General features: G+C 44.2%; 1 protein-coding gene across 3 annotated transcripts in view; it reads left to right on the top strand.

Annotated features, from left to right (window-relative positions):
• CCDC3 (coiled-coil domain containing 3) overlaps nucleotides 1-24132 on the top strand; it is a 34472-nt gene extending 10340 nt beyond the window's left edge. The window contains exons 3-4 of one of the 3 annotated variants that reach the window (XM_041483742.1): nucleotides 22104-22231; nucleotides 22312-24132. In XM_041483742.1, coding sequence (XP_041339676.1) covers nucleotides 22104-22231; nucleotides 22312-22333 — 150 coding nt within the window. In that variant the 3' untranslated portion in view covers nucleotides 22334-24132. Of the gene's footprint in view, nucleotides 1-22103 lie in introns of all 3 variants that reach the window. The other 2 variants (XM_041483740.1, XM_041483739.1) reach the window with 2 other exon arrangements.
• Nucleotides 24133-24899: the final 767 nt, after the last annotated feature.

Below are 24899 nucleotides of genomic sequence, written 5' to 3'. Positions count from 1 at the left end.
TTTGGTGGACCAATTGCAGCTGGTTGCTGTGCAAATCATTGCAGGTGCCTCCAGAAGCTAATGCTGTGACTCCCTCCTCTTGCTGCCCCAGTCTGTCAACTTTTTTTTGGAACAAGGCTGTTAGTAGAGTCATCTGTAAAAGGAATGACAGCAGGGAAAAATACACTGAGAGAGAAGCAAGTTTCCATGACACTGTAAAATACAGAAGGAAAATAATATGACTAAAACGCCAGGTCTGAATTTCTGCCCAAAAAAGTTAAGAGCAAGCAAGGAAACAAATATTTCCTGAGAACTGAAAGCACTTAATGGACTTTTTCTGCAGTATTTTTGCATTTCCTAGATCAGTAAGGAACCAGTAGCAACTGCAAGGGGGAATGTTGGTGCAGTATTTTATATTGAATCAAGATGTGGGACTGAAATGCAAGCTGGTATTTACATACTGTTATCCTCAAACTGACCCATCTCCTTCACTGTGCAGGGGCAGCAGGAGAGCTATTTCCATTCTGCAGAGCTAAAAGCAAGGCAGGTGTTGGGCTCTGTATCCTGGTCCAGTGGAGACAATTCTTTTTGCTTCCAGATTCAGGCTCTCTGGGATTAGAAACAACTGTCTGAATTATTTTTCTTTCCTGTAACCTTAATTGTAGAAATCCTGTGCCCTTCCCCTCCCGTGACTTCCAGCCTTATTGCACAGGTAGTGCTGTACTTTGAGTAGGGAGTTTTCTTCAACAGGGTGACACATGAGCAGCTGGGGTTTAGTTGTTTATCCAAACTGAGCATGTTGGTGCTATGAAGTCTGGCTTCCTTCTTCAGGTGGATGGTGTCTCGTGTCCTCTTCATTTCCTCAAAATGCAATGAGTTTATTGCCTTCATTTGTCTTTGCTGTACACCCATTTCAGAGCACAATTGTTTGTTTGGCTTTCTTTTTGTATTTCCAGAGCCTTTAAATGGGGTACAAACACAAATATGTTCTTCTGGATGTTATTAGATTTTTTTTTGTTGTGGAAAATTATTTAAATGCTTAACTGGATGGTGGCTGGAGAGAGAAAGGAGGGAAAGTCAAAGTGGAGGAACAGCTTGTACTGACAATGGCTCAGGATAGGAATAGAAATTCAGATACTTAAAGTCCTAATTTCCCTTACATGGGGAAAGATAGAAATCCCATTTCAGAGCCTTTGAAGCAAAAACACAGTAGCCACATCCACTCAAAATGCTCCATTTTCCACCTTTAAAGCAACATCCTTGGTTGTAGAAGACGAGCAATACTGAGAAAGGGGCTTAGTCACAGTAACCATAGGGCACCTCTGCCACATGCCTGCTCATCCTTTAAAAGAATTCTGAGGTCTGGGAGAGAGTTTATTCATGATCTGTAAAAGTTGTCTTAAGTGAGAATCTGTGTGTACACGGCTTATCTGTGGGGAAGAACCTTACTTGGTCTGTAAGTACCTCTGCTGGGGATTTTTTCTGTGAGTAGAGACAAAGAAAAATAACATTGTAAATGAGAGAAAATTAAAATAACTCATGGGAATAGGAAATGAAGAAACAACCCACTGAAATGTGTGGCCAACTGATCTGGTAAAATCTCTATTATTTATAAAGCTTGAGTCTAGCTGGGAGATTGAGGTGGGTCAGAAGAAGACATTCTCTGGCTGCCTGCCTCTGGAGGAAGAGCTGCTGCAGGGCTCATGGCATGGCTCTGGGAGGGGCTGTACAGGCTTTCAGAGCCCCCTGTCCCTGTCCTGGTACTCTTCAAGCTGGATGCTTGTGCTGCTCTCTCTGGAGAGGGTTTATGTCCCCCGCTCTGTGGCTGAGCAGCTCCAGGAGGTGCCAGGTAGCATCCAAAGCCCACCTCCATCAGCTGGATTCAACACGACCACCTGGAGGTGAATTTTTCTAAAAATCACTTTCAAGTTTCTCTGTGCCGTGCTGGACATGAATGCTGGTGTTGTGAAAAGTCTCTGAGGATTGGAAAAAAAAATACTTTTAAGAAGACTCTACAGAAGGGTTGTTACTACCATCAATAATTTGGGTTTTGTCCTTTTACACATTTTAGGCTCAGGCATGTTTTGTTTGAGTTGAGTGAGCACTTCATGATCTGTCTCTTGAAATCCTAATTGAGCCTGTGTTTTCTTAAGTCTTGGTTTCAAAGTGCAGAGGAACAAATTTGATTCTTGATTCTTTTTCCCAAAGGTGCAGAATCATCAACTAAATATGTCCTGGAAATAATGCTTTGTGCTCAAATCTTTCCTGCCATAATAAAAATGGCTTGAAACCACATCCAGTGACAAAATCCTCCTTTATTTAACTCATGTCTGAAACTACTGATGGGAAATGCCCTGGTGCTCCCAAATCAGTGGCACTCTGGAGCTGCTGGAACACATCCTGTCCTTGCAGACAGTCATTGCTCAAGAAACACATCGCAGATGTTGAGGATATGAAGGAGCACAGCCCTTCCATCAAAGCATCAGGCCAGAGAAGGGCTAAAAACAAAATCCCAGACTGGAGGCATCCCTGAGGCATTTGCCTGCCTGTTCTGTGTCTGGACTTCAGGATCAGCCTCTGGTCCTGCTCACTGTCAGGAACTCTGAAACAGGAGAAGCCTCCTGTGGTCTCTGCTAACCAAGTGGTGTTTATCACGCTCTGGTAATTGCATTTGCTATGGTATTTACAGCATTTCCTATGTTTTGAAACAGAGAAATCTCAGGCTTGCCCAGGGCTCATTGTGTACTTTAATCTACTCCTAAGCCCACATGTATCTTTAAATATTAACTTACACCTTGGCAGTGTCCTGGGGCAGCCTCAACCCCACACCTGAGCTGGAAACATGGCTATTGAAGTGTTAATGTTTGCTCTCAGTATTTATCAGATGCAGTATCCTTTTTTTCCAGGTCCTAGGAAATTTTTTTTCTCCTTTTTCTTTCTTTTTCTTTTTTTCTCTTTTTCTTTTTCTTTTTCTTTTTCTTTTTCTTTTTCTTTTTCCCTTTTTCTTTCTTTTTCTTTTTTTCTCTTTTTCTTTTTCTTTTTCTTTTTCTTTTTCTTTTTCTTTTTCTTTTTCTTTTTCTTTTTCTTTTTTCTTTTTTCTTTTTCTTTTTTTCTTTTTTTCTTTTTTATTTTTATTTTTTTCTTCTTTTTCCCATTTATTCCTTTTCCTTTTCCTTTTCCTTTTCCTCCCCTTGCAGTTTCATCTGCAGTCAGTATTCCTGACTTCTCTAGAGCAGCTCAGAGATTTGGAAATCCTTGCCCAGCACAATATGGGAGTGGAAAAATCTCCTAATGTTGCACCCACTGCAACATTAGCCCTACAAATAACTGTTTTCAGATTCTGATGGTCTTTGGGGCAAAGACAATACATTAATTGCGAGAACAGAGGTAATTTGAGCTCACACTGTGGCCACATATGAACTTATTTGTGTCTAAAAGGGACTGATGTGGTCCTGGGCCGTTTATGCCACAACACCTTGACCATGACAATGGCTCTGTATCACTGGCTTCTTTTTCTGGATATAGCAGTTCCAGCTTAGATTCAGTGGATGAGGAAAAGTCCAGAGCTTGAACGAAGCACTGCAGCATGCCTGGAGTCCTCCTTCTGTATCTTTTGCTGTGTGGAGCAGGTGGCTTGAATTTGGCTGGAGCTTATGATGCATTTTGGAGTCTTTATCTTCTTGCTTATAAAGCCTTTTGGATAAAATTTGCTGCGTGCATGAAGGATGTAGAGTTTTGTTTTGTGGGTTTAAATCCAATACTCTAAATTGCTTTAAAGCAATTTCTTGTGTTTTGAAATTCTGGAACCTCTGTCTTCTATTTTTTTTTAAGGCCTGTGGTCAGTCACGGACTGATTTAGAAAATGGTGCCAAATGTGTAAAAGAAATTTTAAAAAATCCTTATAAATAATGCTAGGAAAAGAGAAAAAAAGAGAGGACACATATGTTATCAATACTCTACCGAAAAGGAACATTGTCTCTGACACAGAAAGCCTTTAACTCTGAAGCTTGTAGAACAACTGGAATAATATTTCTAATGCAGTCAACATTACTGGAGCAGTCATGGGGCTGTTTGAATTACTTCAACATTGATTTTAGGGCTTCTTCTGTTTGAACTTCAAGTACATGTGACTCTGAACATGTTTTTCTATGCATTTTATGATTAATATTCTGGCTTTGGATTGGCTTATTGGTTGTATGTATTTAAGTATTAGTTGAATGGAGTTAAGGAGTTGTCTGCTTCAGTATTGATCTTAGAATGTGAGCAAAGATTGAATTTCATTACATACAACATTCTGAAGGGCTTCAGCCAACATCAGAGTGGGGTACAGGATTCCTTTTGTTAGGTACTTTATTGTAAGAAGTCCTAAGTCAGGGATCCATGGATGAGTACAGGAAGAGATTTCTAGCTGATGCTCTCCCATTCTCCAGTGTTTTCAGGTAAAGAAATCTCTGTGGTGAAGTAATTTCCATATATTTATTTCTTTCTATACATTCAGTGACATCCAGTCAATTTATCTCCCATAAAACTGTCCAGCCTTCTGTTGAGAATTTTATTGCCTTTTTGATTTGATTTCCAACTTTTAGATTGCTTTCAACCCGTTTCCTACTTTATTATCTGATACTCCCAGTTCTTCTGCTGGAAGATGTTGTCAGTCTTTATTTTCTCCCTTCATAGCATTCATGGTTGTGTAGACCTTTATCCTCAACCCTCTCACAGGACAGACTCAAAATTACAGACTAAGCTTAATGTCTGAGCCTCAGAGAAGGTTGTTCCTCCCCTATCCTGGATGGGAATCAGCTACTTCCAACACTCTGCAATGCAAATCCTTGAGAAAAGAGGGAGTAAAGCCCCTTCCCTGGCTGTCTGGGACCTCCCACTGCTATTGCCACAGGGAAATTTCAAAGTTTTGCCTAGACTGTTGGAAGTGCCAACAGGGAAAGCAAATATTTGTGTGTAAGACTTAACCCCAAGAAGATTAAGTGCAGATGAATGTCAATAGTGCCAGCAACCTGTGAGAGAAAGTGAAAACTGAGAAGGATGTAAAAACCGAACATGGTTCGGAAAAAAAAAAAAAAAGCAGAAAAAGAAAGAATAAAATGCAAAACAGATTAGAAGCAAATCAGGGAAAAAGAAAATTTCTATGGGGTTTTTTGCTTTCCCAAAAAGGGCAGCATGAAGACCAGCAGGATAAGCATTGCAGCAGGGGCTCATCAGTGTTAGCAGGTTGGGAGGTTCCAGGGGTGGGCACGAAGTAGGGAGGGGGTAGAAATGAGGGCTGCAGCTTGATGGGATGCTACATGGACAGTAGATGCCTTTGGAAATTGGGAAGGATCCTGGAGGCAGTGAATCTCTTGCACGGTCTTTGGTTCCTACCTCTTCATTTCTGGAAGTCAGTTGGTAGCTGGGGAAATGGTGATCCGTGGGAAGAGGTTTGGATTTGTGAAGCTTGGCCCATGTTCTATGGGAGGAGAGCTGTACTGCTTGGAAAGCATCCATCTCGGGAAAATCATAAGTGGTAGGGCTGTCTAGACTAGTCAGGAAGGCGTGAACAAATAACCAGAGTAAAATAGAAGAAGAAGAGAAAAAAAGTGTGATTCCTCACCTAGAATTAAATGAAGATGTCAGGAAAAAAAAAGAATGACTCAAGGCTTCAAAGGATGCAAACAGAAGATGTTCTTAGCTGGCTTTACTCTGAGGTTAACAAGGAGAGGAAATTAGATGTGCTCATGGCTGGATTTACGTGTCGCTGCTGGAAGTGGGTGGGGAGATGCGTGATAGGAATGTTACAATTAATTATTGTAAATCTCTTCGTAACAACTGTGTGGGCAGCGTGCAGGTGTGTGTGAGGACCTTGGCAGCCTGACAAAAATGTAATTATTGGTTATGGAGGTAGCAGCGCTCACTCCCTGGCACTTTGTCAATCAGCAGAGTGGTAATTAGCCATTGCTAGGGGCCACGGTGTTTCTCTGAAGAGGAAAGTAGAACCTCCTCAAACACCTGGATGTGGTCTGGGGGGAAGTGTGTCTTACCTGGGAGACTGCAATTACAGCAAGGATTTCCTGACTCAGAAATCAAACCAGAACTATTCTGCCTTAAATATTTTTCGTTTTTGACCTGCAGCTTGAAACTGGCAGCAATCTGTGTCCATATAATCCAACTTAAATACAGTGGTTTTCTGAAGTGAAGTAGATCATTAATCTTTAGTTAGCCAGGGGTCATGATAGATTTTCTATCATTGAAAAAGGGGTTGGAACTCTTTTCTAGGAAAGATATGCACCTGCTGAAGCAATTTGGTGAGCAGAAGGAATGACTCCAACAATTTTATAGAGGAAGTCTGATATAATCTGGTTTAAAGAGAGCTGATTCCTGTTGCCTTCATTGCCTCAGAGTGGACAGTATGTTATTTTCTAGTTTGGCTGACAGAAAATGTGGGGCTTGGGGCTATACTACATATAATGGAGAATTCAGTGTCCCTGCCCCAAAGCCCATTCTTAGGGATTTGCCTCCCTGTGGGTCACAGGAAATCATGTACAGCCACATTTACAAAGAAATCTGAACCACAGGAGTGAATAAGAAGCAGCCTTGAGAGGAGGATCAGAAGCTGTCCAAGACACCATCTTTCCAATTTCTACCATAGCTGAGGAGTCAGGGTGAGAAAAAGCATTGCTCTGTGGAGCCTTTTAAAGTTCCCCATCAAATGCAGTAAAACACACTACAGAGCAGCTTTAAAAACAAGGGGAAAACAAAGGCAAATATATCTCTGACACAGAGTGACAGCCAAGAAGAGCTTGTCAGGCCTGGGTTCCTTCAAAGATGTGCACTGAGCCCTTTCACACTCTTAGTGCTGTTTGCTGAAGTATTAAGGAAGTGGGAAGGCATCCAGAAAACTGGTTCAACTCAGCTGACACACTGGAGTTTGAAAAGGAGCAGGAAGGAGATGGAGATCTGCAGCACACTGCTGACCTGCCACCAGCTGGGGACACAGTGATGCAAAACACTGGTCCTGCTGGTGCAGACTGTGCTCAGAGGTGTCCAGCAGCTGTTGAAAGCAATGATGGAATAGCATCTTCTCACAGCTGCTGCAGGGTTAGGATTTTTTTGGTCCTGATGAAACACAGAGACAGATTTTTGGGGTAGCCTTCAGGAAGCTCTTGACCCAGCTGGCTGCAAGGAGTGAAAGTGCCCCACAACTCTGTATTGCCCTGGGAGACATGGACAGTCTGTAACAGTGAATTGATTGCAATTTGTCCGAGCTTCTGCAAGCTTTGCAGATGCTGTGTGAGAATTACTTGTGAGCTGCAATGCCTGTAGTGGTAAAACTCATAACAGACACACAGGGTGAAGATTGAGGAGTGCTCATTTGTGGTTGCTACAGACATTCTTTGTCATGGCCATTATGGTAACTTTATTGTAATTTAACCACATTTTTAAAGTCCAGGCAACCCACAATTGTAACCACTGTGTCACCACCCGAGATTCAAAACTCAGCTCAGAATCAGTGAGGTTATAACTGCATATAACCCATTCCTGCAATTTAACACCAAGGGGGGGTTGGCACAAGAAGACACCTATCTTCTCAGGTAATGCAGAATTTATTATAGCAGCCCTCCCTTTTCGTCTTCCCTTTTATGTGGTTTTGTATAGCTCTCACAAACTACGAGTTATAGCTAGAAAGCAAAGTAATAAATGAGTTTGAAATAGGAAGCCACATTTAGAACTTTTTGGATGAAAGTAGCTTTGTTAGTTTAGGGTATTGGTCTACTTTGAGAAGTGGTAGAGGTGGAACATTGCTTGTGAGATCTTCTTGCACCTGAACTTCAGGGGCTAAGCCTAGTAATTGGATCAACTGATGTTTAAGTTGAATTATCCCTATAATGTTTGTGTTTCTTTATTGTTGTTACATATGCATCAGTTCTAATTGACTGATTTTTTTTAAAAAAAAATTAAGCTTTGAAATACCTGGGAATTATTCCCTCAGCAATCAAAGGATGTGACATGCATTTTCAACAGTCTTTATTACATTTAATTATTTAAGTCACTAATGTAAAACATGTTTACACCTTCCCAGCAGTGACACCACTGACTCCAAAAGGCATGACTAAGCTGTCATGAGCTGTTGGACAGATGGCAGCTTCTTTAGCTGCTACCACATTACTTTTGTTCTCCTTTCTGTTGCTATATTCAAATTGCTGCCTGGCCATGTAAGCAAGTCTTGTACTCGCAGCCTAGAGTCCATAGCAAAACATCTTCTCTGGTCTGTCACTCTCCAGCCCCAAAACCAAAAGGTCAGCCACATTTCATGACATTTTTTAGTAGATCTGAACATCTGTGGAACTCAGTGCAGCTCCAACCTCAGAGTTGTTCTGGTTGTATCTCAGGAACTCACTTCTGAACTGGAGTGTCTAAATAATTTTTATCTGCCTTTAAGGCATGGACAGTGATTAGCAGAGCTGGGAGTCAATGTCATTGTATCTACTGAGTTCTTTTTGCTGCTAGACATCTGCCTTCCTTCCCATGTAACTCTGAAACCAATATGCCTGCCTGTCTGTCTGTCTGTCTGTGTTTCATGTGTGGTATTGTGGAGAGAGCTCATTACAGACAAGCTCAAGTGTAGCCAGCACTTAGCTGCAAGTGTAAACACATCATGAACGTCTGTGCTGCATTAGGATCTTTCCAGAAGACATTGAAACACAGCCAAGGTGGCTTCACAGGCTCAGTGTTCTCCCAGCACTTGTTGGTTCAACTGTTCTTAAAAAATGTAGGAATTTGGGAGAGCCTGGATGTCAGCACCAGTAAAGATTTGCAGTGCACCAAGTGGCAGGAAATAGGTGAGCTGATTTAGAGCTCACCAGCCTCCTCCTTGCTTGAGCCTTCTAGAGGAGTTTAATGGAGAGAAACGTAGTGAGCTGTGGTGGGAGATGGCTCTGGGGAGCCACTGGCTGCTGTTTCTGAGTTATAATTGGATTTCACAGTCTCAGAGCTGCACTGTGCATCCATCCTCACCTCCTGTCCCCAGCTGAGTGGTGAGGGGCCTCCACCAGCCCAGTGAAACACCTCCAGAGCCTGGAGCTGGCCCATCAGGAAGGACGAGAGGCAAATGTGAAACCAGTTGCATTGCAGGCTTTGCAATGGTTGTGAGGTCTCCTGTTTGAAGTTTTCCAAGCCACAGAGCTCAGGCAAAGCACCTGAGGGATCAAGAGATCTCTTAACTTGCCAGATATGTCAAATCAGTGCAATCTCCGTCATGACAGGGAATAAGTCTGGTGAGTAGGAGACACGTGATTTTGCTTGACCACTGTTGGTTCAGTTCACAGAGAGGTTTTGCTGCACAATGAGTGGATTCCTCCTGGAGGAAGCACAGCCAGACTGCTCCAGATGCCTGTATGGTGTGCACCAGCTCCTAATGGGAACATGAGGGATCCACAGCTGGTCCTTCCCACACCTTCTGAGCCCTTTCCCTGTCTGTTTGCTCACCCCAAACACAACTAGAGCTTCAGTCTACTGGTACATTCCTCTTGCTCCAGTTGACACATGTGGACACAGCCAACAGCACCAGCCTTTTTGGGGTGTCTCACCTGAGACCTTGAGTTTTAGGCACACAAGTCTCACTGGAACTTTCAGTTACTTGTTTCTTCTTCCTCTCTATTCTTTCCTTTAAGCCTGTCCACCTGACACCTGCTCTGGCCTCCTTGCTGTTCAGACATGGGTCAGCCCACCAGGGTCTGGTATGGCAAATGTGACAGAAGACGTGGAGAAGTACAACATCATCCATGGCTTTGTGAGGCATTTCTGTGTCCTTTTGGTAGAAAACGTGACCATCATACCTTCCAGCTGACCAGCATTGAACTGAATAATCTCAGGAGATCAGGAGCATCTTTACAGGATCACATCATGGCATTTGCTCTTAAGTTTCCAAAAGCTTGATGTCTCAAGCAAAAGTCAGCTTTGTTTTGTCCACAGGCAAGTGCAACCTCTGCTTCACTCTCAGTTTGCATTCAAAGTCTTAAAAAAAACATGGGTTCATCAACATGTTCATGAGTTTTTAGTAAGCTGGGATACTGCTTTCTGACAGCTCTGTTTAGGCTGACATATGTTCCTGCCCTTTCCATCTGTGCAGGAATGTGTCTCTTCATTTCCATGAAAAACTCCATGGTGAGGAGTTTCCTTTTATTCCTGCACATATCCTGAATTGCTTCATAAAAGTCACTGACGATGAGAGCTGGAATTATCTTCAGATTTTGTAACTTGGCTAAAAAAGTCTGGCTGCATGCTAAATCTTCACGCATAAATCTCAGCCAGGAAATAATTTAGTTTCTCTCTTTCCATCACAACAGCAAACAACTTGGCCCACTCCCAAACAGTTGCAAAGCTCTCAATGGTAAAAGGGTATTTTAGGAAGGGATTAAATAAAGAAATGTTACTAAGTGGCAGTCTCTAGGGTGGGGAGAATGTGGAAGGAAAAACATTTGGAACTATGCAATTTATTAGGATTTTTTTTCTGTTTGTTTTTCTTCACTTGAAATGCCTCACAAATATCTGGAGGGAGCAGGATAGATCATCAGTTTGGTTGACTTTCAGTAACACTGACTGCCACGAGAAGTGTAGGGGCTGTATGCAAGTACAGGGATGTATTTATTAACAGGATTAAACAGAGCAAGGCAGAACTGAGAGATCACCTGGATGGGGCTCAGATTAAACAAATTGGTCATCCAGTCTTATCAGCTGAGTTTGTGTTGCACATTACATGTACTAACCCTAAACCACATCTGGCTGACAAAGAGAGGCCTCAAGTATCTGCACGAAAGGGTCTTCACCATTCCCTCCAGAGGCTTAGTGCCATGTTCTTGCTGTGCTCTTCCAGATTAGCTCACACTCCCCTTGATTTCTGTGCTAGGTAATGAGTGAGAATAAAAGATTTTCCGTTCCGGTTAAAATGTATTCTTCTGCTGGCTTTTCTGCTCGTTTACTGAGCCTTAGGTCCGGAATAATGAGAGGAATGACCATTACCACATTGTTACCTAACCACTCACACCCATTTTGTTGGTGAATGGTGCCTAAAGAATGGTCTGTTTTGTTTCCCATGGCCCAATAAAGATAGTTGCTAGAAGTTGTCCCTTTGATCATGCTGGAAACTTTGGTCTTGGGACCATGGACGTTGCTCATGTATCTGAGCCATATCTGAGCCATGTTCACAAAGCCAGGATTTTCCCCTTCTTGGATAATGTGGACTTAAATGCCTTAATCAGTGACATAGAAAGATACAATTTTTATATTAAAAGCTTGTATTGACTAAATCCCTCAACACTGAAAGTTCAATCAATCACATTGTCCAGTGATGGGCAATTTGTCCAGGATCCTTACTGAACAATATGTTTGCAGATTGCAGGAGACAAGAGAGCAGTTATGGGCAATGCCTACCAGCACCTAAGAAAAACATGGTTTCTGGGCTCATACTCTGAATTTGCACAGAGAAGCACTGTGGCCATTCTGAATGCAGATCAAGTATCTGCCCATGAGTCCTGGCTCTGCTCCTGCTCCTGTTCCATACACACCATTCAGGCTTTGAATAGAGACCTTTCTGATTAGGTTACAATGACTCAGAGACTCCATAAATCACAGTTGTTCTGTAATCCCCATTTTTGGAGACAAGGAATGGAAGCCAGGGAAGCTATTTACTGGACTACTTGCCCCTAACTGGTTATTGTCCTCACTGTAGAGGAGACCTCCAGTCCCATTCCTCTGATTAGGACAAGCACCTTATCTGCCCTCTTTGATGAGGTGTGAAGTGCACGTGTTGCTTAATGAGAACAAGCTGTTCAGATAACACAGAATGATAGAGGTTTTGTTCTTCCAACATTATCATTGCCAAAAGACAGGGCCAGCGTCCTAATTATGGGACTAGACTGGAGCCCAGCTCCTGACTTCCTCAGAGTGGGTTTGCCATCTTGTCTTTTTCTTTTTCCTTTTAATTTTCTTTATTTTTGGCAAATTTAGGCAATTTTTGTGGAGTTGTGTGGATGGTGGCTGGTGTGGGTACTGTGATTGCTACTGCAGGAGGGGTGTGAGGCAATCCAAATCATCTGCTCCTCAAAGCTGTCCATTCCCTGGCCCTTGATATTGGTAATGTGATGCAATACAAAGCTGGTGAAAGTACAGATAACTTCTGTGTCAGAGAAATATGGGAAAAGCATAACAAATTCCACAGAAGAATTTTGGACTGATAGAGAAAATTAATTTCATAATCATGTTTAAAGCCTGTGCATACACAAACAATAACACAGCCTTGCAGGGAGGTGCATTTGCTGCCTGTCCCTAGGTATTTGGCCAGGAACAATAGCAGATTTTACAGGTAGAAAGACATAACAGCAGGATATTATGAGATCTTTCAGACCTCGGTGCAGTTATTCACAAAAGACCCAAACCCCAAGGCAGTCCATGACTGAACTGTAGCTCTAAGGTATCATGATGTTCTCACTGTGCAGTGGTGTGGCACTTGCTATGTAATTATCTCTCTCCAGCACAATTATTAACATAGGATTAAACATTTGAGAGCCACCACTGCAACATTAACCAGCAGTGGGGTGTGTGCTCTATAATTTAGATGCTTGGAGGAAAGAGTTCACCACAGGGCGTCCTCCAGCCCTGTGAGCATTTTGTCCTGTGTAACTGTGGCTGCAATCCTCCTTCTGAAGTCAGGCTGGAAAGAGTGCTGCAGGCTTGTGTGTACGGGGAGGCCTGACTCATGCTTCCCTTATGACCCTATTTTCTGCAGGCATTGTAGCCAGCCCTGTGTGAAAAGCTTCTCCCTGTATAAGGCAGTAAGTTGTGCAGCACTTGGTGGGAATTTCTGGTGCGTCTGTGTCTGTATGAAATGCAGCAAAGCGGCAGGGAGAGAATTTAGCCTCTAAATATGACATTGGATTTCAAATGTAATCCTGTATTTTTCTGACCCTGTATTTCTGTTGAGAATTGAAATACTGGCCCAGGAATAGAACCTGATCCGAGGAATTGTGCTGGAGTGAAAACAGCTTTTGTCTCCTATAGAAACAGTCATCAATGCCCCGAATGCTTAGGGCCATGTGAGCACATGCAAGCAGGAGGCTGGTTCCCTAAATACATCTTTCCGCATTGAAAATTGCCTATTTGCCAAATCCTGCCATCTTCAGAGTAGCCTGTTGCCCATTTATCTCACCCAGGGTGGTCTGGGGCCCATTCAGGATTTACAGCCCACGCAGCAGCCGGAGCCGTGGACAGGCTGCTCTGGGCTGCCTGGTGGGACAGGAATATCTCTGAGTAGCAGCCAGATGTTCGTGCTTGGAGCTGCCTGTTCAGAGCTGCTCATCAGTCTCTCAGGCATTTGGTCCCTTTCTCAGCACTGACATTATTCATAGAGCGCCTGCAGATCACAGATGTTTGTTTTCCCTTCCCTTTGTCTTTGCTTCTTCAACCTCACCAAGGCTTTTCCACTTCATGCCGTGGCAACCTGTGGCACTTCCGTGCTTGAATGAGGGCTGGACCTGGTCCCCAGCCCTGCTGGCTCTGTCCTCAGCCCTGCTGGCATGGGGCACAGCAAACAGCTCCTTGCTGAGGTCCCCTCTGTGCTCTGGGCTTGCAGAGCAGCTCAGGAGCAGATGCAGATGCCTTTTGTCAAGCCCGTGTGTTTCACCCAGCCTGACTTCAGTGCTGCTGCCGTCATTTCCATGCAGGATTCACAAATCCCTTCCTGCTTGCAGGGAAAGGCTTCATTAGAGCCTCTTGTCCTGCTCCTGCCATGACAGGGGCATCTCCACTGCGTGCGTAAGCACCGTGCTGGAGTTGTTTCCGTACTATTCAACTCAGTTTTAGTGCCTGATTCCCTGCTCTAAATTAGTTCCTCTGACTCATCCTCCAGAGGAATTTCTGTCCCTGTAAAGACTGTAGAAAAAGATCAGAAAGTCAATGTTTCCTACCCAGGTGTGAGGTTACCTATTTTAGCAGGGTGATGCAAAGACCACCACAAGGGACCCACCAAACACAGATAAATACAAGTCTGAGTGTGGTCCCCGTGCTTTTCTGGACCCAAATAGACGTGGAAAATAAAGTGAAATGTCTCCAGAAGTTCCTATGGATGCTCAGGAGAGATGTGAACATTTCCCCACCCCAGTGGCACCATAGGGCAGCAAGGTGCCCTGGGGCACCTTCAGTTTCTGTTTGGATCCAAAAGCTGTGCACAGCAGCAGGGCACGCTCAGGGCTTCCAGCTGAGCCTTCAGCCAAGGAAATCCTATCTGTTTGTAAAGGCAGCTGAGCTGCAGCAGCTTGTGTGCAGTGTGAAGCCAACACATCCAGAGCACAGGGATTTATAGGGGAACTTGACTTTTATAGCTGTTGCATTAACTTTAAACATTTGCCTTTCTCAGCGTGGGTTCTCCCCCTGTGCATACAAGTGCCCCTGGGTATGATATATTGTCTGGGGAGGAGACATGGCCTCAAATTACAGTAAATGTCCATTTCTTTGCTTTCTTGAGAGGCAGCATTTAGTGCATTGCAGTCACGCTGTGGCCATTTGCCAATACCTACCCACAGCCTGCTGGGATTTGCTCGTTTCTCTCTTTCCCCATTTTGTCTTATAGGTGACAGAGAAACAAAGGTTCTCTTCATATTATACATAACATTAATTTTATTATATATTTACTGATCCCAGTTCTTCCCTCCTCAGCGACAGAGGATGTGGGCTCTGAGCATTTGCACTCTGAACCTGCTGAGGGGTACAGGGAGGTCTGGCATGGCCTCACCCCCAGGAGGTTCTGGGTGCCTGAAGACCTTAATCAACCTTGTTTCCATGTGTCCCCTGTTCTCCCACAGTCCATTCTCCCACCTGCTCTTCTGTACCTCTTACATCCATGTTTAAGTAAACCCCAGCTTACAGACATCCCTGCAGCACTTGCCACAGCAAAACGTCAGACACCTCTGTCAGAACTCCCAGGGAACTCCACAAGTTGTAAAACATTAGACTGAAGTAAATAATAATTAATGTAAAGACCCCAAACCAGGTATAATGCTAGTTTTAACCTGTGTTGCTCTCATACAAATTAATAGTGGTAAAGATAAATATTTTCTTCACCATCTGATTCTGGGTCTCAGCTTCAGCTGCATCTGGGGATGGTATATTTGGATATACTGTACTTCCCTCTCTGCTACTGTGCTATAAAGTGTATGCCCTCTACTTGACAGAAACACTAAAATAAAGGCTGTTTCTAGAAGCTGTTGTAACACAAGATAAAAATCAGTTCATTCAAAATTTTCAATAAATAGAAGCAAATCATAAGATGCTGTGCTGCTCTGATCAGCATTTTCTCCTTTTCTCCTGAGTTCCCATCAGTGAGAAGCAAGGACACAATACACTTTGATTTTGGGTCTTGCTGGTTTTATCCCTTCCTTGGTATTTAATTAGTCTCTGTGTGTATGTGTGGGGGAAATGGTGATCTAATCCTACTGAAATACAAGCCAAGTAAAACAAGTTTAGATGGAGACATGGTCACACAGCAACTTTCAGTCAGAGAACAATACACTTGGGGTAAAGTATATTAGCAAAGTAGTTTTAGGCATATCAGACCTAATTGGTTTTATTGTGAGAATAGTAATACTAGGTGGGAAAAAGCTAAGTTGAAAATTAAAGTGGATAGCAAGTTTTGGTAACTTTGGTAGCTGTGGTAATGGAAAGGTTCTGTACATATTGTTGGGGAAAAAAGCCTCTCACAGAGACTTTTAAAGCCCTGCTAAGACAGCAATCACTGAGACAAAAAAAAAAAAAAAAAAAAAGACTGCAATTTGGACATTTTCAGCATTCACGCAGAGCAAAATTCAGAAATCTCTTAAGCAGCCTGTCTTGTAAGGTAGACTTAAACACACATTTGCTTGTTAAAACCACGGAGAAAAGTGTTTGTCCGTCCTCAAAACATTTTCCTTTAAGCTCAGCTGGGAAGTGCATTTTAACATTCAGGATCATTTGCCTATAACTGAGCAGCTCAGCCCAGACCTGCTCTGTGTGCCCTGCCCAGGACCAGCATCAGGAATGCCCACCAGTGCTGCTGTGAGGAACGAAGGCTCGGGCTGTGTTCGTGCCTGGCGCAGAGCTGCGCTGCAGAGCCTGTGAGCTGCTGGCTGCCCTTGCAAGGAGCTCTGTGCATGCCCTGTAACAGGGGTGGAGAGCCAGGAGGGGTGTCCTGGCTGCTGCCTCTGCTTTTGTACGCCGTGGAGACATGTGCCACCCCACGGCTCCTTACTCCCCTGGCCAGCCCGAGAAGTTTTGGTGGAGGGAGTCCGAGGAGGGTGATGTGAGTCTCAGCAAAGAGGCTGGCAGAGTAAACCCTGAGAGGGCTCCCAGACCCTCTGCATCCCCAGCCCTGACCCAGGCACACCTTGCTGGGAGCTGGGAGCGCTGCTGGAGCTGGGAGGCTCCTGGGAATGCAGGAGGCACAAGGGATGGGGCAGGTGGGGCTGAGCACAGAGCTCAGAGGAGGAGCAGGAGCTCGGCTGCTCCTGCTAAACAGCTTAGTCCGAGACTTGCCCGCAGCTCCGCTCCCAGTTCACGGCCGCGTTCCTGCGGCATCCAGGGAAGCGCTGGGAGGATCGCGCCCAAAGGAAACTGCGGGAGCGGCGTCCCCGCCTGTGCCGGGACAGGCAGCGGCTGGCCCCTGTGCCTCCCTGGCTGCTGCGCGGCCAGAGCAGAGGAAAGGAGCTTGGAGATGCCCCAGAGTGAGGTCGTACTCTCTTGATTTATTTTTCTCTTCCTGGAGACCTTCTGTCTCCCACTGCCTGGGCAGGGAATTTAGGGATTTACTGTCAGGACTGGCTTATCTGCTCACTTGGCTCGAGCGAGGTGCCTGTGGTAGGCAGTCTGGCTCCTACCCTGCACCTTTTTTTCCCCCTTTCTTGTCTTGATTAGTGTGGTTTCTATACTCGCTAACCCATTGACTTTTTTCCTTCACAAGTACATGGAATAAGGTGTTGATCCCTTCCTGGCCACTGGCAGTGACTGTGACGACAAATTCCCATCCCCATTTCCAATCCTGGCGGAGGTGACTTGGTGTGACTGTCGCTTGCTATCTTTGTTTCCATCCTCTCAGCAGCTTCTCAGGCTTCATGGCTCCAAGTGCCAGGGGAAAGCAATGCCTCAGGACCAGCTCTAGGTGTGGTTTTGGGGCCAGGGACCTCTCTTCAGGTACCTCCATGGCAGAGGCTCTTTTCACCAGTCCTCAAGTGCCCCGTAATGACCCTGCATCCTGTAAAACCTCCCCCAGCCAGAGCAGGGGTGGAAGGGCTGTGAGTTTGAAGGGGAAGTGTGGGCTTTTGAAATGGATGCCAGCAACACCCACTGCAGATGAGAGCCACCAGCAGTTCAGATACCTTCACACCAAGCAGTGATTTGATACAGGCCAAAACAAAGCTCTTTTTTAAAGACCCCCAAGTGCACATGGACATGGATTTGGGTCTGTTTCCAGGACAAGTTTCTCTGAACTCCAAGAAAATTATCTGTATCCTGCCCTTGCAGCCTGCCCTGGGAAGTCAGTGCCATTCAGATGCCATTTGATGGGACTCATGATGACATCCAATCCAGTCTGAGACAGTTATCTAGGCAGGAGTCTCCAAAGGTGGTCCACCTAAGGGCAGTGTGTAAGGTAGGCAAGACATCTCCTCTAGGATGTGCCCATTGCTCCCTGATGACTGTTGGGAAAGATGGCTTGCCTTGACTAGCTGCATCTAAGGAGCTTAAAGAGAAAATCTGCTTTTAGTGAGGAGTCAAAAGAGGAAGAAGAACACCTTGAGAGTGGATGTAGCCTGGCAGAGGCTTCCTGTATGCAGTGCTTCATACCCCAAAGAAATCTACATCTCTAATATTTTGAATGAACTGGAGAGCTGTGCTACAAACTTAACATTTCCTGTGGCAAATGCTGACCCAGCATTCATCAAAATAACAACAGCCACAACAATTTCTTTCTCCATCTAGGAACTGTGCATCATGCTGATGCATATGAGGTCCTAGGGTGAAATCCCAGCTTATCTCCATTAATGCCAGTGATATGGATATGTCCTAGGGACCCCAATTCTGTATCTCTGAAAGTGCTGTTCCTGCAGCAAGCAAAGGTGGTTTAACTCAGCACTGCCATGCCCCCACCACTTCACCCAACACGATGCTTTAACAGCGCTGACAGGGACTTTTCCACACTTCAGCACGAGTGTTAGTCTTGGCTGAAAAACCCCAGTAACTGGAGGTTAAGTCACTCCATCCCAAACCCAATACTCCCCTCTGCCAGACCTCCCCCATTATTCTTTGATTCCTTGTCTTTCTTTCCATGCAACACACTCGCTCCCACAGGAAAGAGTTTTAGGTAGTGGGACTCCAGTGTTTTTTAGGAGTGCTGCCGTAAGGAGCATGCACGAGGAGATAACCGAGACTCAACATCTCTCCCTTGGGTAGGTGAAGGGCAAGACTTGGGCTTTGAGTGATTTGAGTTCTGTAACACCAACTTCAACCACTTATGGACATTTTGTGGTGGATGAACACTACCATCACACCCTTATCCATGCACCTTTATCCACTGTGCCCTCAAACCAAGTTTCTAGAATGCAGGTGTTTGTCTGTCAATAAGAAAAGTGTGTATATATATCACTTCAGGGTGTTTGGTAAGGGGTTTGCATGCCTAAAATGTGATGATGCAAAATTAGTTTGTTGGGTTAATGATTGGATTGGATGATCATGGAGGTCTTTTCCAACCTCAATGTTTCTGTGATTCTATTCTATTTATTACAGTGCTGATTTCTTTGGCAGATTTTGTAAGTCTAAATATGGTGAAACTTTAAATTCAGTGCATTTGTGATATGGTCTCTCAGACATATACTCAAACATATTTAATAAGCAGTTTCACAGCTGTAGGCTGTCTGGGATAAATCCTCAGGATCTGTATGGTTCTTGTGCCACCGTTCCCATTACGTCTCTGGTACTGCTCTGAACTTGAGTGTACCACTGCTGAGCATGCCTTCCTAACAAAACTGTGGAACAAGCAGACATGCAGACAGATCTTCAGATCAAACAACTCTTCTGAATTATGGGTCATTAGGGATTTCAAATTTTGAAGGGAATTTGGAAAATGACCTATAAGGTTTGCCTGAGGAGCCATTTCTTAGTCCTTCTCTTCATTTCCAAAGCATCCAGGTAGCAACTTGGACTGGTTGACTGCTCACCAGCATGTTCAGCAGCTGGGCTGGTTATCCAGGCTGTGCTGAGCTCACAGCTGTCACAGTTGCACAATTCTCAGCACCAGCTTGAGGATAACTTGGTTGCAGCCAGGTGAATCACAGCTCCAGCAGTAACAGCAAGGGCAGGACAGCACTCACACTTAAACATCAGCATCATCATCACCACCATCATCATCATCCCCACTGCAGAGTCCTGTGAAAAATGCTGTTTGTAACCAGCCAGTGAGAATGAGAGGACTCCACCATGTTATTTTTCCCTATGTAGAAGGAACAAATTGTTTATTTTCCAGCTGGTAGTCTTGCAGTTGCAGGCAGGCATCCAGATATCAAGCTGGGCTCTTCCTATCACCTACCCTGTTGGCAAACAAAGCCCTGCATATCAGATAGTGCCTCATTTTTTTAGAACTGTGCTGTTCCTGTGATGTCTCTGGATATCTCCAGATAATTTAAGCCCTGAACTGTGTGTTTCAGACTGGAGAGTGAGGACTGTAGAAAAACAGTATAAGCTGGTTAGCTTTTTGATAGTGTCTAAGAAGTTTCTGAGTGGCTCTGTAGAGCAGGTCTACCTCTGCTGACAAAGGACCAACCTCAAAATGTTTGGGAGTGTCTCTGGGATGAGGATAATACTATCCCTGATGTCTGCTATTCCCCCATCAGCCAGCCCAGACAGATGAAACGCAGTTGGGTTCACACAACCTCCCACTTCAGCAGCATGAAATGTTTGTTCCTCTGCACTGGACTCTGGCATAGGCCATGCCTATCACTGCATCCATGGAAAATGCAGGAAATCCCTTGTGAAGCAGAGTTTCCACCTCATGTCTTCCCAACAAACATATTTCCCTAACTCAGTGTCCTCCTTTACGGGGATTTAAATTCAAGAAGTGTTCTGCTTGAGGTTTTGCAAGGATTTGGCAAACACAAAAGCCAAGATGTGCTGGCTGTTTTCAAAGACCACGTGGATTGAGCAGCGATCAAAACCAAACTCTCTCCTTTTCAGTACAAGTTCTGTCCCTCTATCTGTGAGCTCCCATCTCGCTAGCATGCGTTTATAAAAGAGCCCTAGAGAGAGAACAGTTGGGGCAAGAATTTGCCATATAGCAAAACCCTGCAGTGCTTTTGCACAAGGAACAAGAGCTTCCAAGGGAGTGGAAGCAGTTGCTGTGTTTGTGTTGACTGGCCATGGTTTCCCACTGCTGGGGGTTTCCAAAGCAAATGAAATGTTATTCATCAAGGCAGGCTCCCTCCCCAACTTTCAGTTGTTGAAAATACTACAAAGTAAGATGGAAAGAAACATGTAATCCTTCATCATCACAGTCAGGATTTACTTGTTTATTTAGATTCCCTGTCTGTTCCAAATGTTCTGCCAGAGAAAGCCCATCCAGACTCCAGGAGTGCTTGACACACATAGAAAATTTTCTAGATATATTTAGAAGATAAATCCAGCAGAATCCAGTCCTCACAGTGCAGCAGCAAGATGAAAGTCCCACATGCGTAACAAAATATCTCAGGATTTTTTTTGTAGGGGAAAAAAAAAGCAGGAGGCGTCTGAGGAGAAATTGATTTTGATGTGGATCTTCTAAATCAGAAACTTTTTTGTGGAGCTGTCCTTGAGCTCCAGGTACCTCCTCTTTTTCTGCCTGGAAAATGTGTTCCAGGTAGAAAAAAAAATGGAACTTGGTGTCTTTGTGGTCAGTAAAAGGAGAGAGTTGTGTTCAGAGGGTGATTCCTCCCTCTGCCCTAGGAGGTGTAAATCAGCCCCTGGAAGGGCGTCTCTCCCTGCAGACACTGCAGGGGAAATGCAAAGAACGGAGCCCAAACCTGAGTCTCACTTTTAGTGCTTAAGGGAAGGCAGCTGAATCCCCTTCTGAGCGAGCTGTGTTGGGAACTGACCACTCAGCAGCCCCAGCTGGTGTTTGCCATCCCACTCCTGTTGCTGCACCTTCAAACAGGAAACCAGTGAGACCATAAACATACCCATGAGATAAGAGAGATCTTTTGGGTCATCCCAGACGAGGTAGTAGAAGATGAGCACTTGTCCAACAGATGTTTTGCAGTTGTACCATCACCCAGCCCAGTGGATTTGACAATGCCCTGTGAGCTGTTCTTCTAGTGATGCCTTGGGAGCAGCACCTTTGAAACCACCTGTGTTTTTTATTTCCTATCTAAGAGCCACTGGCATGGGTGAGCATCAAGATCTTGATGTCCCTTCTGGGGGCAATATTGCAGTAAGTTGTATGGGGTAGAGTGGGAGGAGCAGTTTTCAGGCAATGACCCCCTAAATAATAACTTCTGTTAAAGTTATGGGATCGTGGATGCTACTAGAGGCTGCTGAGATCTTGCCCTCTAGGGTTTTGTCTTAAACAAGCCAATATAATGGGGTGTTTAAGATACGTCTGTTTTTGGAAAAGCAAAATAACCAGTTCTGCGTTTGGCAGGTGCTGTCCTTATTTCACATGTTGACATAAAGAGCAAAGAGCAGGCTCTTATCAGAATCTGGGGTTTCTGAATGGCTGCTAAGCTGAATCAAAACTAGAGTTTTCCAAAAGTGACACCCCTTGACCCAAACTCCAGTTTAGTGCCAGAATTAGGGCAGCCTTTCTCCATAAATTCGATGTAGCCTTAGTGCACTGGACAGATCTGACAAAACAGTTTATGAAAGTAATTTTGAATCACTAGTATCATCAAGATCTACAATTTTGGGTCTTAACTAAATCCATAAGTGAAAGAGAGGATTCTACTCGAAAGGATACAAAAACAAAGTAAAAATTCCCCCCAAAAAATCATTCAGCTTTTGAAAAGTTGTGAGGTGTTTTCTGCAAAGCCTGAATTAACCCTTGCTGTGATAACCTTTTGTGCAAAGCTCACCTGCTGCTGTCCCCACAGCTCATGTGCTCCTCGGTGCAGAAGGCCCTGTTTGAGGAGGAGGACAGGGTGAAGAAGCTGCAGCAGAAAGTGGCGGCGCTGGAGAAGCGCAACAAGCAGCTGCGCGATCGAGTGAAGAAAGTCAAGAGGTCTCTCCGGCAAGCCAGGAAAAACTCCAGGCACATGGAGCTGGTGAACAGAAAGCTCAGTGAGAAACTTTCCTCTGCAGGTGGTCAAATCCCCTATATTAACTCTTTGAAGCAGGAGAACTCCCACGGTACCTACCTGAAAGTATAATGCAAGGGTAAGTGCTCAGGCCATGGTAGTGGCGAGTTTTGTCTGCGTTAGATCAGGGTCTGGCCCTCACACCTTCTCTATGCTGTGCTTCAAACTTTGCATGGAAAATTAATCTGAACTTGCTTTAGACACAGTGCCAGATGAAACAGGAATGCCAGCTGGATTTGGCACAGCCCAAAGCCTTGTTCTTGCTGCTCTCAGTGGACACAGGGCCCGACAGTCACCTGTGCTTCTCCTCCCTCACCCACCTCCGCCACCAGCTTTAGGCTGTGTTTGATGGAAGTGCCAGCCCAGACCTCTGGGCCATTGCAGGCACTTGACACAGGAGCTCTTCCTGCCAGTTTACCTCTTCCTCATGGGCTGGGCAAGCCAGGCTTGGGATCTAGAGAGGAATGGGGTGGGAAGGATGAAGGCATGAATGCCCTTCGCTCCCTTAGCAACCCCAGGCTCTCAGCCTTGCTTGGGCTTGATGAAATCTACATCCAGTGCCTGGACATAGGCTATGTCTGGCACTCAGGCAGTTTGTGCCTCTCTTCAGCATGGAATATAGATGTGCCCAAATTGTCTTAATTGTCTTTGTTCCTATATATCCTTAAATATTCTAAATCAAATATATAACAGCTTCTATTTTTCCAAGAAGTGCCTCAAAGCACTCCCTCAGGTGCCTTTCTCACTGGTCAGCCAACCGGGTTGGAAACCACATCATTTTGGGACTGTGTCTAAGACCTAATCCTGCAGTCAGGAGTGGACTTGGCCTATGAGTGGGTGTTGGATCAGGCCCAGCAGGCAATTTCAAATCCCATTCTCAAGCAGGTTTAAGTTACAGTGCGGACAAAGCTTTGAGTTTTGTAGTCACTGAGGTATAATGCAGGTTGCTGGGCAGCCTCACTTAGTTACATTAAAAACCTGTAGAGACCACATCAATATCAACAGGGCATTAAAATTTTAGGTAGTTTATATATGTATATATTTTAAAATCCTATAGAAAATATTTTTATTACACATTTGGTATAGTCTAATTTCTTAAAATATGAAGTAAAGTCTGTTTCTTGGTTATCTCGTAAAAAAGAAAAGTCCATCATATCCTTTATTAGGTATTTACAAACTGACTTCTGCTCAAGCACTGTGGGTTTGGGCCTCAGTATCCGTGGCTGATAATGTTAATGCTTGAAACTATCCCTGCACTTGGAAAAGCCCATATCAGCTTTCAAATGGGAGCTTCAGTCCAAGCAGAACACAGAAGCTGACTCTCATTACCTTCCAGTTTTGCTCCTTTTGGAAATAATTTTTTTTTTCCCCTTCTTAAAATAATATTGGCATTTTTTAAGATTCTGACTCCTCCACAAGCTCCACTGGTTTCAAAAGCTCCACCTTCCACATCACCACAATTTGAACTGTTTTCTGCTGGAGTCAGCAATGCTGTTTCCTGAGAGTAACTACAGAACTCAGGCTTCCCTAGATGCCATCAAGAGATTTTAACTCCAAAATTTAAATCCCTAGAAAAGTAACTACTTTTTATTGTTTTATTTTCTGGCTTCTAAACTACTATTTAAACAAACAAACTGGTTTTCCTGGGATAGGTATTAAAAGCTTGTTTTAATTTTTTGTTAAGAAAAATATTCCCTCTGGTATTCATTCATGTTTTATAAGTGTTTGTATAAAGCTGAGAAAGTATAATTAATATAGTTACACCTTTGTTATTCTTACAGATTTTCCAAACACAGAGTTGAATATCTTTTTCTTTTGGCTGGTATTTTTGTTGCTTGACGAAAAGATTGGAATTTTCTTCCTGTTTCCCCCTTTGTCTTCCTTAAAAAAAAAAAAAAAAAGTAAAACATTTTGCTCTCCTTGTAAGTTTTGTGAGAATTTTGTTTATTCTGCAAAGAAAACAAAAAGAACCTCCCCAAATGCAAAGTCCAAATGCAACCCAAAATGCTCTCACTGGGTACAAAACCCAAAAAACATTGTTTCCTTGTGAGTTTTTTCCCTTTCATTCCTGCTTGGGTTTGGATCATTTCCAGAGATAAGGACCAGCAGTCAGATCAGGTCACAAGTGAACCCTCTTGACAAGTAACAGGGGATGTCAAACCTAAATAAAAATGCCATTAAAGTGTCAGCACTGATTGCCTGTCCCTGCTGGTGACAGTATCCAGAGAGTGACCAGGAAGGCTGCACATGCAGGAAACAAGAGGAATGAGGAATTTGGGTTCTGTCTACCCAGGCTGGTGCACATCACACAGGGCCTGCCTGACACATGCTATAATTTTTAGACCCATTCCATAGCAATTTCAGGGATCAGCTCCTCTGGAGACCTGCAGAAAGGGCAGAATTTCATGCCATTTCCAGGAGTAATGGGAAGGCATGGTTATGTCCCTCTTGAAAAGCTGTGGGGGAGGGACTGAGATGCAGAAATGAAGAGGAGGTTGGCATAGCTGGGTGGGTTCACAAGAGATGGTGTAGAAACCCAAAAAACATCCTGGTAAAAAACAGAAGGACAAAAAAAAAAATCCCCATTTTGTT

The sequence above is a fragment of the Pyrgilauda ruficollis genome, unplaced genomic scaffold (assembly GCF_017590135.1).
Source record: "Pyrgilauda ruficollis isolate IOZ18807 unplaced genomic scaffold, ASM1759013v1 scaffold61, whole genome shotgun sequence".
Taxonomy (NCBI): Eukaryota; Metazoa; Chordata; class Aves; order Passeriformes; family Passeridae; genus Pyrgilauda; species Pyrgilauda ruficollis.
Note: the sequence above shows the minus strand (reverse complement) of the source record. Positions and strands in the feature narration are given on the sequence as shown.